The 13,083-nt window shown below is 43.6% G+C and overlaps 1 protein-coding gene across 2 annotated transcripts; it reads right to left on the bottom strand.

Moving 5' to 3' along the window:
* Positions 1 to 230: 230 nt before the first annotated feature.
* LOC129097431 (mRNA cap guanine-N7 methyltransferase-like) lies at positions 231 to 12,693 on the bottom strand. Of its 2 annotated transcripts, none has more exons than XM_054606284.1 (11): positions 12,603 to 12,693; positions 9,980 to 10,158; positions 9,761 to 9,893; positions 7,106 to 7,231; positions 6,206 to 6,321; positions 4,747 to 4,928; positions 4,350 to 4,514; positions 3,455 to 3,572; positions 1,655 to 1,756; positions 1,513 to 1,546; positions 231 to 419 (listed from the first exon to the last, which is right to left on the bottom strand). In XM_054606284.1, exons 2-11 carry the CDS (start codon positions 10,148 to 10,150, stop codon positions 382 to 384), a joined length of 1,185 nt encoding a protein of 394 aa, XP_054462259.1. In that variant the 5' UTR covers positions 10,151 to 10,158; positions 12,603 to 12,693; the 3' UTR covers positions 231 to 381. The 2 variants fall into 2 exon arrangements, with proteins under 2 accessions (XP_054462259.1, XP_054462260.1); XM_054606285.1 differs by having other exon boundaries at positions 9,761 to 9,890.
* Between the last annotated feature and the right edge of the window lie 390 nt (positions 12,694 to 13,083).

The following is a 13,083-nucleotide window of genomic DNA, read 5'->3' as shown; positions in this document are numbered from 1 at the left end:
TGATCGAACGGGCGTACCCGAATTAGTACAGACGGAGCACACTTCCAAGTTCAGAAAAAAAGTTATTCAAAAAACGTATGGTGAGATTGTGGTTATCATCTCCTATCCTAACCCTATGATAATTCCATTTAACCCTAATCCTGTCGACATTGCCTTAATGGCAAGATATAATACTCAGACTTGTCGTAGAGACATAGTACCCACACCATTGAAAATCCAAATAACTAAACTTTACATTCACTTTAAATTTATTTAGATAATAAAACAAACAAAGTTCATAGTTTATCAAAAAATGAAATTAAAAGTAAAAAAGTTAACACTGCACAAAAGGTGAGCAGCAGGTGAGATCAGAAAACAATGACGAAATGTTTGTTTGGAGCATCAAGACATCTTCTGAAAGATGAACACCAGATAGATACCTGGAAACAAGAGAGAGGACACGCAAAGGATTTACTCAAAATGACACATCTTTATCAGAATGATAGCAGATATCAGAATGAAGCTCTGGCATCAGTATGTGTACATGTTTGAAGTTGCCCTGTTATTCATCAAACTGTTGAAATAATTCTGCTGCTTTAAACTGTATCAGTTAAACTGTAACGGTGACGTAGAGATTAAACTGTATCAGTGACGTAGAAATTAAACTGCATCAGTGACGTACAGTATCAGTGACGTACAGTATCAGTGACAGAGATTAAACTGTACCGATGACGTAGAGATTAAACTGTGCCAGTGACGTAGAGATTAGACTGTACCAGTGACGTAGAGATTAGACTATCAGTGACGTAGAGATTAAACTGCATCAGTGACATAGAAATTAAACTGCATCAGTGACGCAGAGATTAGACTGTACCAGTGACGTAGAGATTAAACTGCACCGATGACGTAGAGATTAAACTGTGCCAGTGACGTAGATTAGACTGCATCAGTGACGTAGAGATTAGACTGTACCAGTGACGTAGAGATTAAACTGCACCGATGACGTAGAGATTAAACTGTGCCAGTGACGTAGATTAGACTGTACCAGTGACGTAGAGATTAGACTGTATCAGTGACGTAGAGATTAAACTGTATCAGTGACGTAGAGATTAGACTGTATCAGTGACGTAGAGATTAGACTGTATCAGTGACGTAGAGATTAAACTGTATCAGTGACGTAGAGATTAGACTGTATCAGTGACGTAGAGATTAGACTGTATCAGTGACGTAGAGATTAGACTGTATCAGTGACGTAGAGATTAAACTGTATCAGTGACGTAGAGATTAAACTGCACCGATGACGTAGAGATTAAAGTGCATCGGTGACGTAGAGATTAAACTGCATCGGTGACGTAGAGATTAAACTGTGCCAGTGACGTAGAGATTAGACTGTACCAGTGACGTAGAGATTAAACTGTATCAGTGACGTAGAAATTAAACTGCATCAGTGACGTAGAGTACCAGTGACGTAGAGATTAAAGTGTACCGGTGACGTAGAGATTAGACTGTATCAGTGACAATAAAGAAACTTACTGGCTGCTTCCCACTCAGATCTGCTGAGAGTGCCCTGTACACAAAGAAAGAAAACTCTTAGAACAAACATGACTCAAACCTGGACAGGCTACACTGAACCAACAGGAACCAAACTTGAATTGTGTGCATTCAAAAGTCCCACCAGTGGTAGTTTGACTCCAGCTCTGCCGCAGTGCTCTTCAGCATGGCCATACTCTCCTCTGCTGTCTGTAGCCTGTCGACCTCCGTCCTCACAAGGAAACGGCTGAAAATAAAAGAACATTTTCACTAAACAGAAACAACATGCAGATTCACACATTAAATGCATATCAACTGCATGTTCAGTACACAGTAGAATAATCTACCGAGTAAACCCGGGTTAACTGTGACACTACAAAACGAACCACGAACTTAATACACTGGACTTAGACAAAGTAGATTATAAATTATAAAGTAGAGCAGGGTTTTAATGGGTTAGCGGGTATTTTTACAATAAAGTTATAACTTAGATTTGAGTTGCAGAGTGCTGCTGTTCCGAACGGCTATCTGATCGTTGACTCCAGGTAAGTTAAGGAATGTTCACTTGTAAAGGGATTCAGCATTCATGTAGCAAGCGAGTACTGCAGTCAATGAGACACTGAAGAGCCCTGAAGCTCCGCCCACTCTACTACACAGAGCGCGGTGGGATTTCATTTTATTCACATTTATTAGGGCCGGAGCACCGACCACGTCAGTCCAGCGAAGGCCCTATTGAAACTGTAATGTTTTTTTCTTACGATTATTATGCTGCAAATGAATTGGCTTTGGACAGCCTTAAGACATTGATGATGCATTATGCTAAATATTGTGTTTTCTTTGAGCGCTGTTGCCAGATTTTTCTATGTCTTGGGGTTGTCAAAAACTCATAGAACTTTGCACAAGTGTCATTGCTGATGGAAAAAAAAGGTTTCATATGGGATTCGGGCTTCGCCTTTCAAAATTGCCCCGATAGCACCCCCTACAAATTTTCCAAAAAGCAGCCCCAGCACTAGGTTATACGTACATGTATGACATTTGGTATGCAAATGCATCACATGTATACTTAAAAAAGATTATCTTTGGACAATGCTCTAAAATCAAGTCATGTCGGACATTTTGATTTTTGTGTTCAATTACCCCTCATTTTGGACCATTTCTAGGCACTTTAATTTAATGAATTCCTCCTAAGAAATTCAAGAGATCAAATTCAAATTTGGACAATACAATCTAAAGACCTTCTGATTATAGGTTATCAAAAGCTTGTTTGGTGGAATGGCATGGCCCTGGTCTGCTGGCCATTTGACCTGATTCACCATTAAACAAGAAGCTGTGTGTGTTACATAGCGCAACATAGGGAATAAAGGAAGTTTTTGTATATTTGCACAAAGAAAATTCCAGCGACACCAACACATCTAACTCGTGTGCGCATTGTCCCCACGGCCTCTTCAGCCAGCGTCCTGCCGGTAACCGACATGCAGAGTGCCAGGCTCGTTCAACGCTGCTTACAGCTTTAATATATATTGAGCTAGTGGCAGATCAAAAGTTCACAATATCAGATGAAGAGTTCTCTAAATAAACAAAGAACGGACGAACAGACTCCTTGATTTAGTGTCTGATGTCTCTTACAAATAATTATTGATCGATAATATACTGTTGAACCTACAGAGACGATGTTTACGACTGATCATTGATTGATAATATGTTCTACCTACATAGATGATGTTTACGACTGATTATTGATTTATTGTATAATGTTCTACCTACATAGATGATGTTTACGACGGATCATTGATTGATAATATAATGTTCTACCTACAGAGATAATGTTTACGACTGATCATTGATTGATAAAATAATGTTCTACCTACAGAGACGATGTTTACGACTGACTATTGGTTGATAATTAACAATTTCATTTCCAGAGCTGCTTTTCCAACAGTTTTACCTGTAGAGCCATCATCTTCATCATGAGGCTGCGATGGTGCTCCTTCTTCACTTTCTCTTCAAAGAACTCAGAAAATCTCTGCTTCAACACCAACCGCATGTTGTAACGCTTCGCCATGCTGACATAAACACAGAGACACAAGTAGAGTGCAGGATAACCTTCAGAACGAATAAGGTATTGTACAGTAGTGACAGTTTAATTAAAAAATGATGATTAATATACTCTGTATGATGTGATTCAGTATGGTTTCTTGTGTGATTGTGTACTCCGTCCTCTTTATAGGTCACATGGTAAAGAGGAGGTTACTTGACTCAAGCTCCATCTGTTTGGAGACGCATGGAAGCCGCTTCATACCTCCTGGATGCGTCTTCCTCACATGTCTTCACATTATATGTATCATGTGTAATGCAGATTGATATGTTGTAATTGTAATATAGTTTGTATTCTATAGAGCTTTTCTCCGTCCTGCAGAGGGATCCATCCTCTGTTGATTTCTTACATTGTTTCCCTGTTAAAGCTTTTTTTCAGTTGAGTTTTTCCTTTTTCCAATGTGAGGGTCAAAGGACAGAGAATGTTGTATATTCTACAGATTGTAAAGCCCTCTTAGGCAAATTTGTAATTTCTTATATTGTCCTTTATAAATAAAATTGACTTGAATAGAAACTCTAGTTTTACAGTAAAACGGTTCATAATTTAGTCATCGGATGTCCATTATTCTTATTAGTCAAACATATTTGCTCTCTGAAAATATGAACATCTTTGGAAGACTTCTGCAACATGAGCATCAAAACAGTCTTTAAAACAGCACTGATTTATTTAATGTTTCATTACAAAACAATTTTTTTTAACATTACCATCTCTTAGTGAAGTGTTAATATTAGGAATAAAATCTTACTGTTCAAAAAGAGGAAAGTAGACGAGGGACTCTGGAACATCGACAACGTCCTCGAGGCTGAAGTGATACTGACACCCAAACAGAGGATAGGAACCTTTGGACTGAAAGGAAACCTTAAAAACCTCGTTACCAAACGACAGAGAGTCCGATGCCTCCAAACGTTTACTGCCGAGGAGGAGCAGAAAAGAAAAGGAGATACATTGTTAATCTAAACTTATGTTTGTGTATTTCTACATCAACAATCAGAATAACATTAACAATATCTACACAGGTTTAGGAATTATTCAATCCATCATGTGATTATTTCAGCATCTAAAAACAACATTAGTCTCTGAACTTCCTGGAAGGATACAGCAGGAATCACAGAGTAGTGTTGGAGATAAATCTTTATTCTTACACAAGTTCGAAGGCGTCAGGAGTCGTACCAATGAAGAAACCTCCAGGTTTCAGACGCTCACAGGCATTTCTCAACATCATGTCGGCCTTCTGTTCGCTCTCGAATGAGTAATGATAAACAAACTGACAGCTGCAGATGTCAAACATCAGCTCTGGGTCATCCAGCTTCTCTGACAAAACATCCTGTAAAGACAGGTCAAAGGAGATGTGATGTTAGGGCTGAAGTTCCATAGGGGTTGTTGTTCTAACTAGATAAAGGGCTGAACTGTTCTAGGTATGGTTCTAACTACCGTATTTTCCGCACTATAAGGCGCACTTAAAAGCCTTTAATTTTCTCAAAAAACGACAGTGCGCCTTATAATCCGGAGCGCTTTATATATGGATTAATTCTGGTTGTGCTTACTGACCTCGAAGCGGTGTTGTGTGGTACACGGCGCTCTGTCAACATGTTTTAGTATGACTTAGTAAACTACAAAGCAGCACCGCAGCAGCATCACGGCCACCGTAGTCAGGAGCGTCAGGAGTAATACATACTGTGCTTCACCATAATATTACAGTGTGTGTGTATAAGGACCAACATGGCTCCTGTCAAGAGACACACTTACGACGCGGACTGAACACTCAAGGCTGTCAGTCACGCAGTAGAACATGGGAATAGAGCAGCTGCGAGAGAATCCAACATTAATGAATCAATGGTACGGAAGTGGAGGAAGTTTGACTGACTGACTGTTTTGTTTCGCTTAATGCGTCTTATAGTCCGGTGCGCCTTATATATGAAAAAAGATCGAAAATAGACCATTCATTGACAGTGCGCCTTATAATCCAGTGCGCCCTATAGTGCGGAAAATACGGTAGATAAAGGGCTGAAGCTCTCTAGGTATTGTTCTAACTAGATAAAGGGCTGAAGCTCTCTAGGTGTTGCTGTTCTAACTCGTTAAAGGACTGAACTGTTCTAGGTGTTGTTCTAACTAGATAAAGGGCTGAAGTTCTCTAAGTACTGTTGTTCTAACTAGATAAAGGGCTGAAGCTCTCTAGGGTTTTGTTGTTCTCACTAGATAAAGGGCTGAAGCTCTCTAGGTGTTGTTGTTCTAACTAGATAAAGTGCTGAAGCTCTCTAGGGTTTTGTTGTTCTAACTAGATAAAGGGCTGAAGCTCTCTAGGTGTTGTTGTTCTAACTAGATAAATTGCTGAAGCTCTCTAGGGTTTTGTTGTTCTAACTAGATAAAAGGCTGAAGCTCTCTAGGGTTTTGTTGTTCTAACTAGATAAAGGGCTGAAGCTCTCTAGGTGTTGTTGTTCTAACTAGATAAATTGCTGAAGCTCTCTAGGGTTTTGTTGTTCTAACTAGATAAAAGGCTGAAGCTCTCTAGGGTTTTGTTGTTCTAAAAGGCTGAAGCTCTCTAGGGTTTTGTTGTTCTAACTAGATAAAGGGCTGAAGTTCTATCTAAATAAAGGGCCTTGCCTTGGAACAGTCTGCGTTGATAAATTGAGCACTGAAGATTTTTTCGTTAACGTGACTTTTCTTCCTCATGTCTTCGTACCGACTCTGACACTGCTCCACCGACACTCCAGCTATATCTGAAAAATAAAAACACATACGTTATGGGTAATTTATTCACATAAGACATTTCCTCTTTAGAAGGGTCTCTTGTAAGATGGTGCTATGTGAGTCTCTGTCAGGTCAGGATAGCCCCATCGGGATAGCCCCATCGGGATAGCCCCCGTCAGAATAGCCCCATCGGGATAGCCCCCATCGGGATAGCCCCCGCCAGGAAAGCACCCGTCAGGATAGCACCCGTCAGGATAGCACCCGTCAGGATAGCACCCGTCAGGAAAGCACCCGTCAGGATAGCCCCGCCAGGATAGCACCCGTCAGGATAGCCCCCGTCAGGAAAGCACCCGTCAGGAAAGCACCCGTCAGGAAAGCAGGATAGCCCCCGTCAGGATAGCACCCGTCAGGATAGCCCCCGTCAGGAAAGCACCCGTCAGGAAAGCACCCGTCAGGATAGCCCCCGCCAGGATAGCACCAGCCAGGATAGCACCAGCCAGGATAGCACCAGCCAGGATAGCACCCGCAAAGACAGCACCCGCCAGGATAGCCCCCGCCAGGAAAGCCCCATTCAGGATAGCCCCATTCGGGATGGCCCCAGTCGGAATAGCACCCGCCGGGATAGCCCCCGCCAGGACAGCGCCCGCCAGGACAGCACCCCCATCAGGAAAGCCCCCGCCAGGATAGCACCCGCCAGGATAGCCCCAGTCGGGATGGCACCCGTCGGGATGGCCCCAGTCAGGAGGGTTTACAACAAGAGGTAGAAGAACCTGAAGAAATGTGATTATAACAACAAATAAATAATACAAGTACCTGCACAGACCAGGTGATTGATTCCTCCTCTCCTCCACTTCAGCAGGTCTCCTCCTTTCCCACAGCCGAGGTCCAACACAGAAACCTGCTGAGGCCCTGTTCCCCGCACCTGGTCCAGGATCTCACCTGTCAGTCAAAGAAACAGACAATCGGATTAAAAAAAACACAGGTGTTTTTCTTTTCCAGGTAAATAACTTTCTTTGACCACCTACTTTAACAGTAAAGTTACTACAAATACAGATATTTCTTTTATTTTTGGGGTTCCTCATAACTGACATCCATCCATCCATTTCCTTCCGCTTATCCGGGGCCGGGTCGCAGGGGCAGCAAGCTAAGGAGGGTCCTCCAGACCTCCCCAGCAACACTTTCCAGCTCCTCCTGGGGAACCCCGAGGCGTTCCCAGGCCAGACGAGATACATAATCTCTCCAGCGTGTTCTGGGTCTACCCCGGGGCCTCTTACCAGTTGGACGTGCCTGGAAAACCTCTAAAGGGAGGCGTCCAGATCAGATGCCCGAACCACCTCAGCTGGCCCCTTTCGACGCGAAGGAACAGCGGCGCTACTCCGAGCTCCCTCCGGATGTCTGAGCTCCTCACCCTATCTCTAAGGCTGAGCCCAGCCACCCTACGAAGGAAGCTCATTTCGGCCGCTTGTATTCGCAATCTCATTCTTTCAGTCACTACCCAAAGCTCATGACCATAGGTGAGGGTTGGAACGTTCGCCGGAAGCGAACCATGGCCTCAGACTTGGAGGTACTGACTCTCATCCCGACCGCTTCACACTCGGCTGTAAACCACCCCAGTGCGTGCTGAAGGTCACGTTCTGAAGAAGCCAACAGAACCACATCATCTGCAAAAAGCAGGGATGTGATTCTGAGGTCCCCAAACCGGAAACTCTCCTCCCCCCGGCTGCGCCTTGAAATCCTGTCCATGAAAATCACAAACAGGATTGGTGACAATGGGCAGCCCTGGCGGAGGCCAACACGCACTGGGAACAAGCTCGACTTTGTGCCGAGTATCCGGACACAGCTCTCACTTTGGTCATACAAGGACCGAATGGCTCGTAGTAACGAACCAGGTACCCCATATGCCCGCAGTACCCCCACAGGACTCCCCGAGGGACACGGTCGAAGGCCTTCTCCAAGTCCACAAAACACATGTAGACTGGATGAGCAAACTCCCATGCACCCTCCAACAGACCTGCAAGGGTAAAGAGCTGGTCCGCTGTTCCACGTCCAGGGCGGAATCCACATTGCTCCTCCTGAATCTGAGGTTCAACAATGTCCAGAGCCTTTAGCATCTCCGGTCGAATCTCATCCACTCCTGACATTTGTTCCTCATAACTGACATTTGTTCCTTATTACTTACTCCCTGTGTCATTCCATTTTATTACATTTATGGCTCTACAGGTTTTTTGCTGAGAAAAATGTTGACGTGTTCAATACTTATTTTACCCGCTGTATATGTTCTCATAACTTGTATATGTTCCTCATAACTTGTATATGTTCCTTAGAACTGTGGTCATGGTGGGTATTTGTGCTCCACCTGCTTGCCAGGAGGACAAGAGCGTTTAGACATCACCGACTGAAATGGAGTTGCACGGCCAAACTAAAACACAAGCAACACGTAGTACGTTGCTACAGCACCATTTTGTTTTGAATTGAGAGTTAATACTAATTAATACCGTTAATTTCTTGCTGAACCTGCAATATCTGAAGCAGTTTGTTTAGTTAATACGTTCACATTAACACTTTGCTCAGTCGGCCTGCGTGTCACACAGAGTAATACAGTATATTACATATTATTAACTGTTTTAGCAAAGTTATTGTGCCACTATTTCAACTTAGAAGACGCAGCGGAGCCGTTTTGACTAGGAGGAGGTTACAGGTAAGTAACTTGGCCTGTGTTGTTGGCAGTGTAGAGGGAAACTTTCTTTTTTTGTTGGTCTACTCTACATCCACATTTGACAGTCAGTAAATAATTTAACGTGTGCTCAACAAATTTAAAATACTGTCAACATCTACTTCACAACCCTTGCATTTACTTCATGACCTGGCTGCTGTTAAAACCATTGTTTCTTGTCAAATTATATTAGAACTTTAGTGTCCTAATCATTAATAGGAAAGAAACAGGACAGTCCATCTATTTTCACTTGTATTCAAAAATAAATAATTTCGCGGCTCAACAAATTTAAAATACTCGGCACTCACACAACCCTAACGTTACTTCATGACCACTGCTGAAAACCAATGTAGCATTGAAACACACTTTAACACACACACACACACACACACACACACACACACACACACACACACACACACACACACACACACACACACACACACACACACACACACACCTTAATGCACATTAACATTAGTGTAACGTACAATAACGTACGTGTAACGTACACTAACATACACGTCTGTGTACGTTACACTAACGTACACAGACGTTAGTGTAACCTACCTTAATGTACGTTAGTGTAACATACATTAAGGTACGTTCATGTAACGTACCTCACTCCCTGCTAATACCCCAGAGAACGATGAGGGCAACGCAGCATCACTGATCGGTTTTCTCTTCATGTTCTCAGATCTAAATCAGCTCAGTGAGGCTGATGTTTTCATTGATAGTATTGAACGGTCAATTACCAATCAGGACACTCTTCAGCCAGTTGTTGAAGTTCCTCATGAAGAAGATTTTGCTTCGACTTCGCGCAGCCAGACCGACTTCCTGCAGGCTGTTGTAGTGAGTCGCTACCTTCACACTGTGATCAATCATCTGCTGGATAAATCACATATCAATAACTTCAGACAATCAATAATCTATCGGATGTGATCGGAAAATGTATAATCAGTGTGGAAATCTACCAGCTTCTTGGTGGGGGAGACCTGCCCTTCCTCTTCCTCTTCCTCATGTTTCCTCTTCATCGGTGCCTTCTGTCGTCCTCCTCCCTCCCTCTCTCCTCCCTCCCTCTCTCCTCCCCTCTGTGTCGCTCCTTCCTCCTTCAATGTCTCTGTCTTGGCAGAATGAAGCTCCATCGTTCAAACTGAAAGACAGAAACAGGAAGAGTCTCATGCTACATTCACACTTCAACACAGTTTTATAAATAAAACATACAAATAATCTTGTCTATATTGACCCCCTCGAAACGCATATCACATGACCACTCACGTACACTGGTGATACAGGTGAGTCTCAGGAAGTCACGACTCAGGCGAGTCCCTCAGTGAGACACGACTCAGGAGAGACCCTCAGTGAGTCACGACTCAGGCGAGTCACGACTCAGGCAAGTCCCTCAGTGAGACATGACTCAGGAGAGACCCTCAGTGAGTCACGACTCAGGCGAGTCCCTCAGTGAGACACGACTCAGGAGAGACCCTCAGTGAGTCGCGACTCAGGCGAGTCACGACTCAGGCGAGTCACGACTCAGGGAGGACAGGAGAGACCCTCAGTGAGTCACGACTCAGGCGAGTCACGACTCAGGAGAGAGTCCCTCAGTGAGTCACGACTCAGTCACGACTCAGGCGAGTCTCAGGCGAGTCCCTCAGGTGAGTCACGACTCAGGCGAGTCCCTCAGTGAGACACGACTCAGAGTCCCTCAGTGAGACACGACTCAGGAGAGACCCTCAGTGAGTCACGACTCAGGCGAGTCACGACTCAGTGAGTCACGACTCAGGCAGTGAGTCACGACTCAGGCGAGTCACGACTCAGGCGAGTCACGACTCAGGAGAGACCCTCAGTGAGTCACGACTCAGTCACGCAGGAGAGACCCTCAGTGAGTCACGACTCAGGCGAGTCACGACTCAGGCGAGTCAGTCACGACTCAGGCGAGTCACGACTCAGGCGAGTCCCTCAGTGAGACACGACTCAGGCGAGTCCCTCAGTGAGACATGACTCAGGAGAGACCCTCAGTGAGTCGCGAGTCCCTCAGTGAGACACGACTCAGGAGAGACCCTCAGTGAGTCGTGACTCAGGCGAGTCCCTCAGTGAGACACGACTCAGGAGAGTCACGACTCAGGCGAGTCACGACTCAGGAGAGACCCTCAGTGAGTCACGACTCAGCGAGTCGACTCAGCGAGTCACGACTCAGGCGAGTCCCTCAGTGAGACACGACTCAGGAGAGACCCTCAGTGAGTCGCGACTCAGGCGAGTCCCTCAGGTGAGTCACACGACTCAGGAGAGACGACTCAGGAGTCAGACCCTCAGTGAGTCACGACTCAGGCGAGTCCGACTCAGGTGAGACACGACTCAGGAGAGACCCTCAGTGAGTCACGACTCAGGCGAGTCCCTCAGTGAGACATGACTCAGGAGAGACCCTCAGTGAGTCGCGAGTCCCTCAGTGAGACACGACTCAGGAGAGACCCTCAGTGAGTCGTGACTCAGGCGAGTCCCTCAGTGAGACACGACTCAGGAGAGTCACGACTCAGGCGAGTCACGACTCAGGAGAGACCCTCAGTGAGTCACGACTCAGGCGAGTCACGACTCAGGAGAGTCCCTCAGTGAGACATAAATTGAGTTGATGATCTAAAACTAGAGGTTTGGTTCCTTGTTACTCATACTGATCAGAGGTACAGGTGGATAGAGATGAATGCGGTCTACACGGTAAAGGCATTCATATAGACAGCAAAAGAAATCAGTATTCAAAGTATAACATCAAAATATGATGTTAATTGTCTCTGAGGGGTTTGAGGAGCTAGAAACACAACAGTGGAGGAACCTAGAGCAACAGGGAGTCATCATCATCATCATCTTCATCATGATGATGCTGATGATGATGATGATGATGATGAAGATGATGATGAAGATGATGCTGAAGATGATGCTGATGGTGAAGATGATGATGATGCTGATGAAGATGGTGAAGATGATGAAGATGATGTGTTTCTCTTGTAGCTCAGTCTGTTGTTTTCTAGTTTGTTTTCATTATCAGATTTCTGATGAACTGAACCAACCTTCACTTTTAACTCTTTGACTTCTGACTGGTCTGACTGGTCCCTGTTACTGGGAGATCCAGAGACGAGGAACTGTGTTTTTTATTTAAAACAGCTGACTTTAAGTAAACCAGGAACAACAACAACAAACCTGTTAGCTGTCATACCGGAACCAGACGGTAACAAACACAAACATTCATTTGAATGTAATGTTAAGAAAACAACTCTGCTCTCCGTTAACGACACGATATCTCCAACACGTTAAAACACATGAAACACTAACACATGAAACACTAACACATGAAACACATGAAACAAATGAAACACATGAAACACATGAAACACTAACACATGAACACATGAAACACATGAAACACAAACACATGAACACATGAAACAAATGAAACACATGAAACACATGAAACACTAACACATGAAACACATGAAACACTAACACATGAAACACTAACACATGAAACACATGAAACACTAACACATGAAACACTAACACATGAACAAATGAAACAAATGAAACAAAAGAAACAAATGAAACACTTACGATGCTCTGCAGAACGGACGCGTGCGCGCTGAGCAGCTTCCGCATGTGTCCTTTATGTGGCTACGTCATAATACTGCGACAAACCAAACAGAACAGTCCCAGGGTACATCCCAATGTCACATTAATACTATTAATACTATTTAATAATGACACACAGTATTAATACTAGTATTAATAATGACACACAGTATTAATACTGTGTGTCATTATTAATACTAGTATTAATACTGTGTGTCATTATTAATATTATTAATATTAGTACAGTGATGATTACTGTGTTTCATTATTAATATTAGTACAGTGATGATTACTGTGTTTCATTATTAATATTAGTACAGTGATGATTACTGTGTGTCATTATTAATATTAGTACAGTGATGATTACTGTGTTTCATTATTAATATTAGTACAGTGATGATTACTGTGTTTCATTATTAATATTAGTACAGTGATGATTACTGTGTTTCATTATTAATATTAG

The sequence above is a fragment of the Anoplopoma fimbria genome, chromosome 10 (genome assembly GCF_027596085.1).
Source record: "Anoplopoma fimbria isolate UVic2021 breed Golden Eagle Sablefish chromosome 10, Afim_UVic_2022, whole genome shotgun sequence".
NCBI lineage: Eukaryota > Metazoa > Chordata > Actinopteri > Perciformes > Anoplopomatidae > Anoplopoma > Anoplopoma fimbria.
This window is presented reverse-complemented; position numbering and strand designations above follow the sequence as displayed.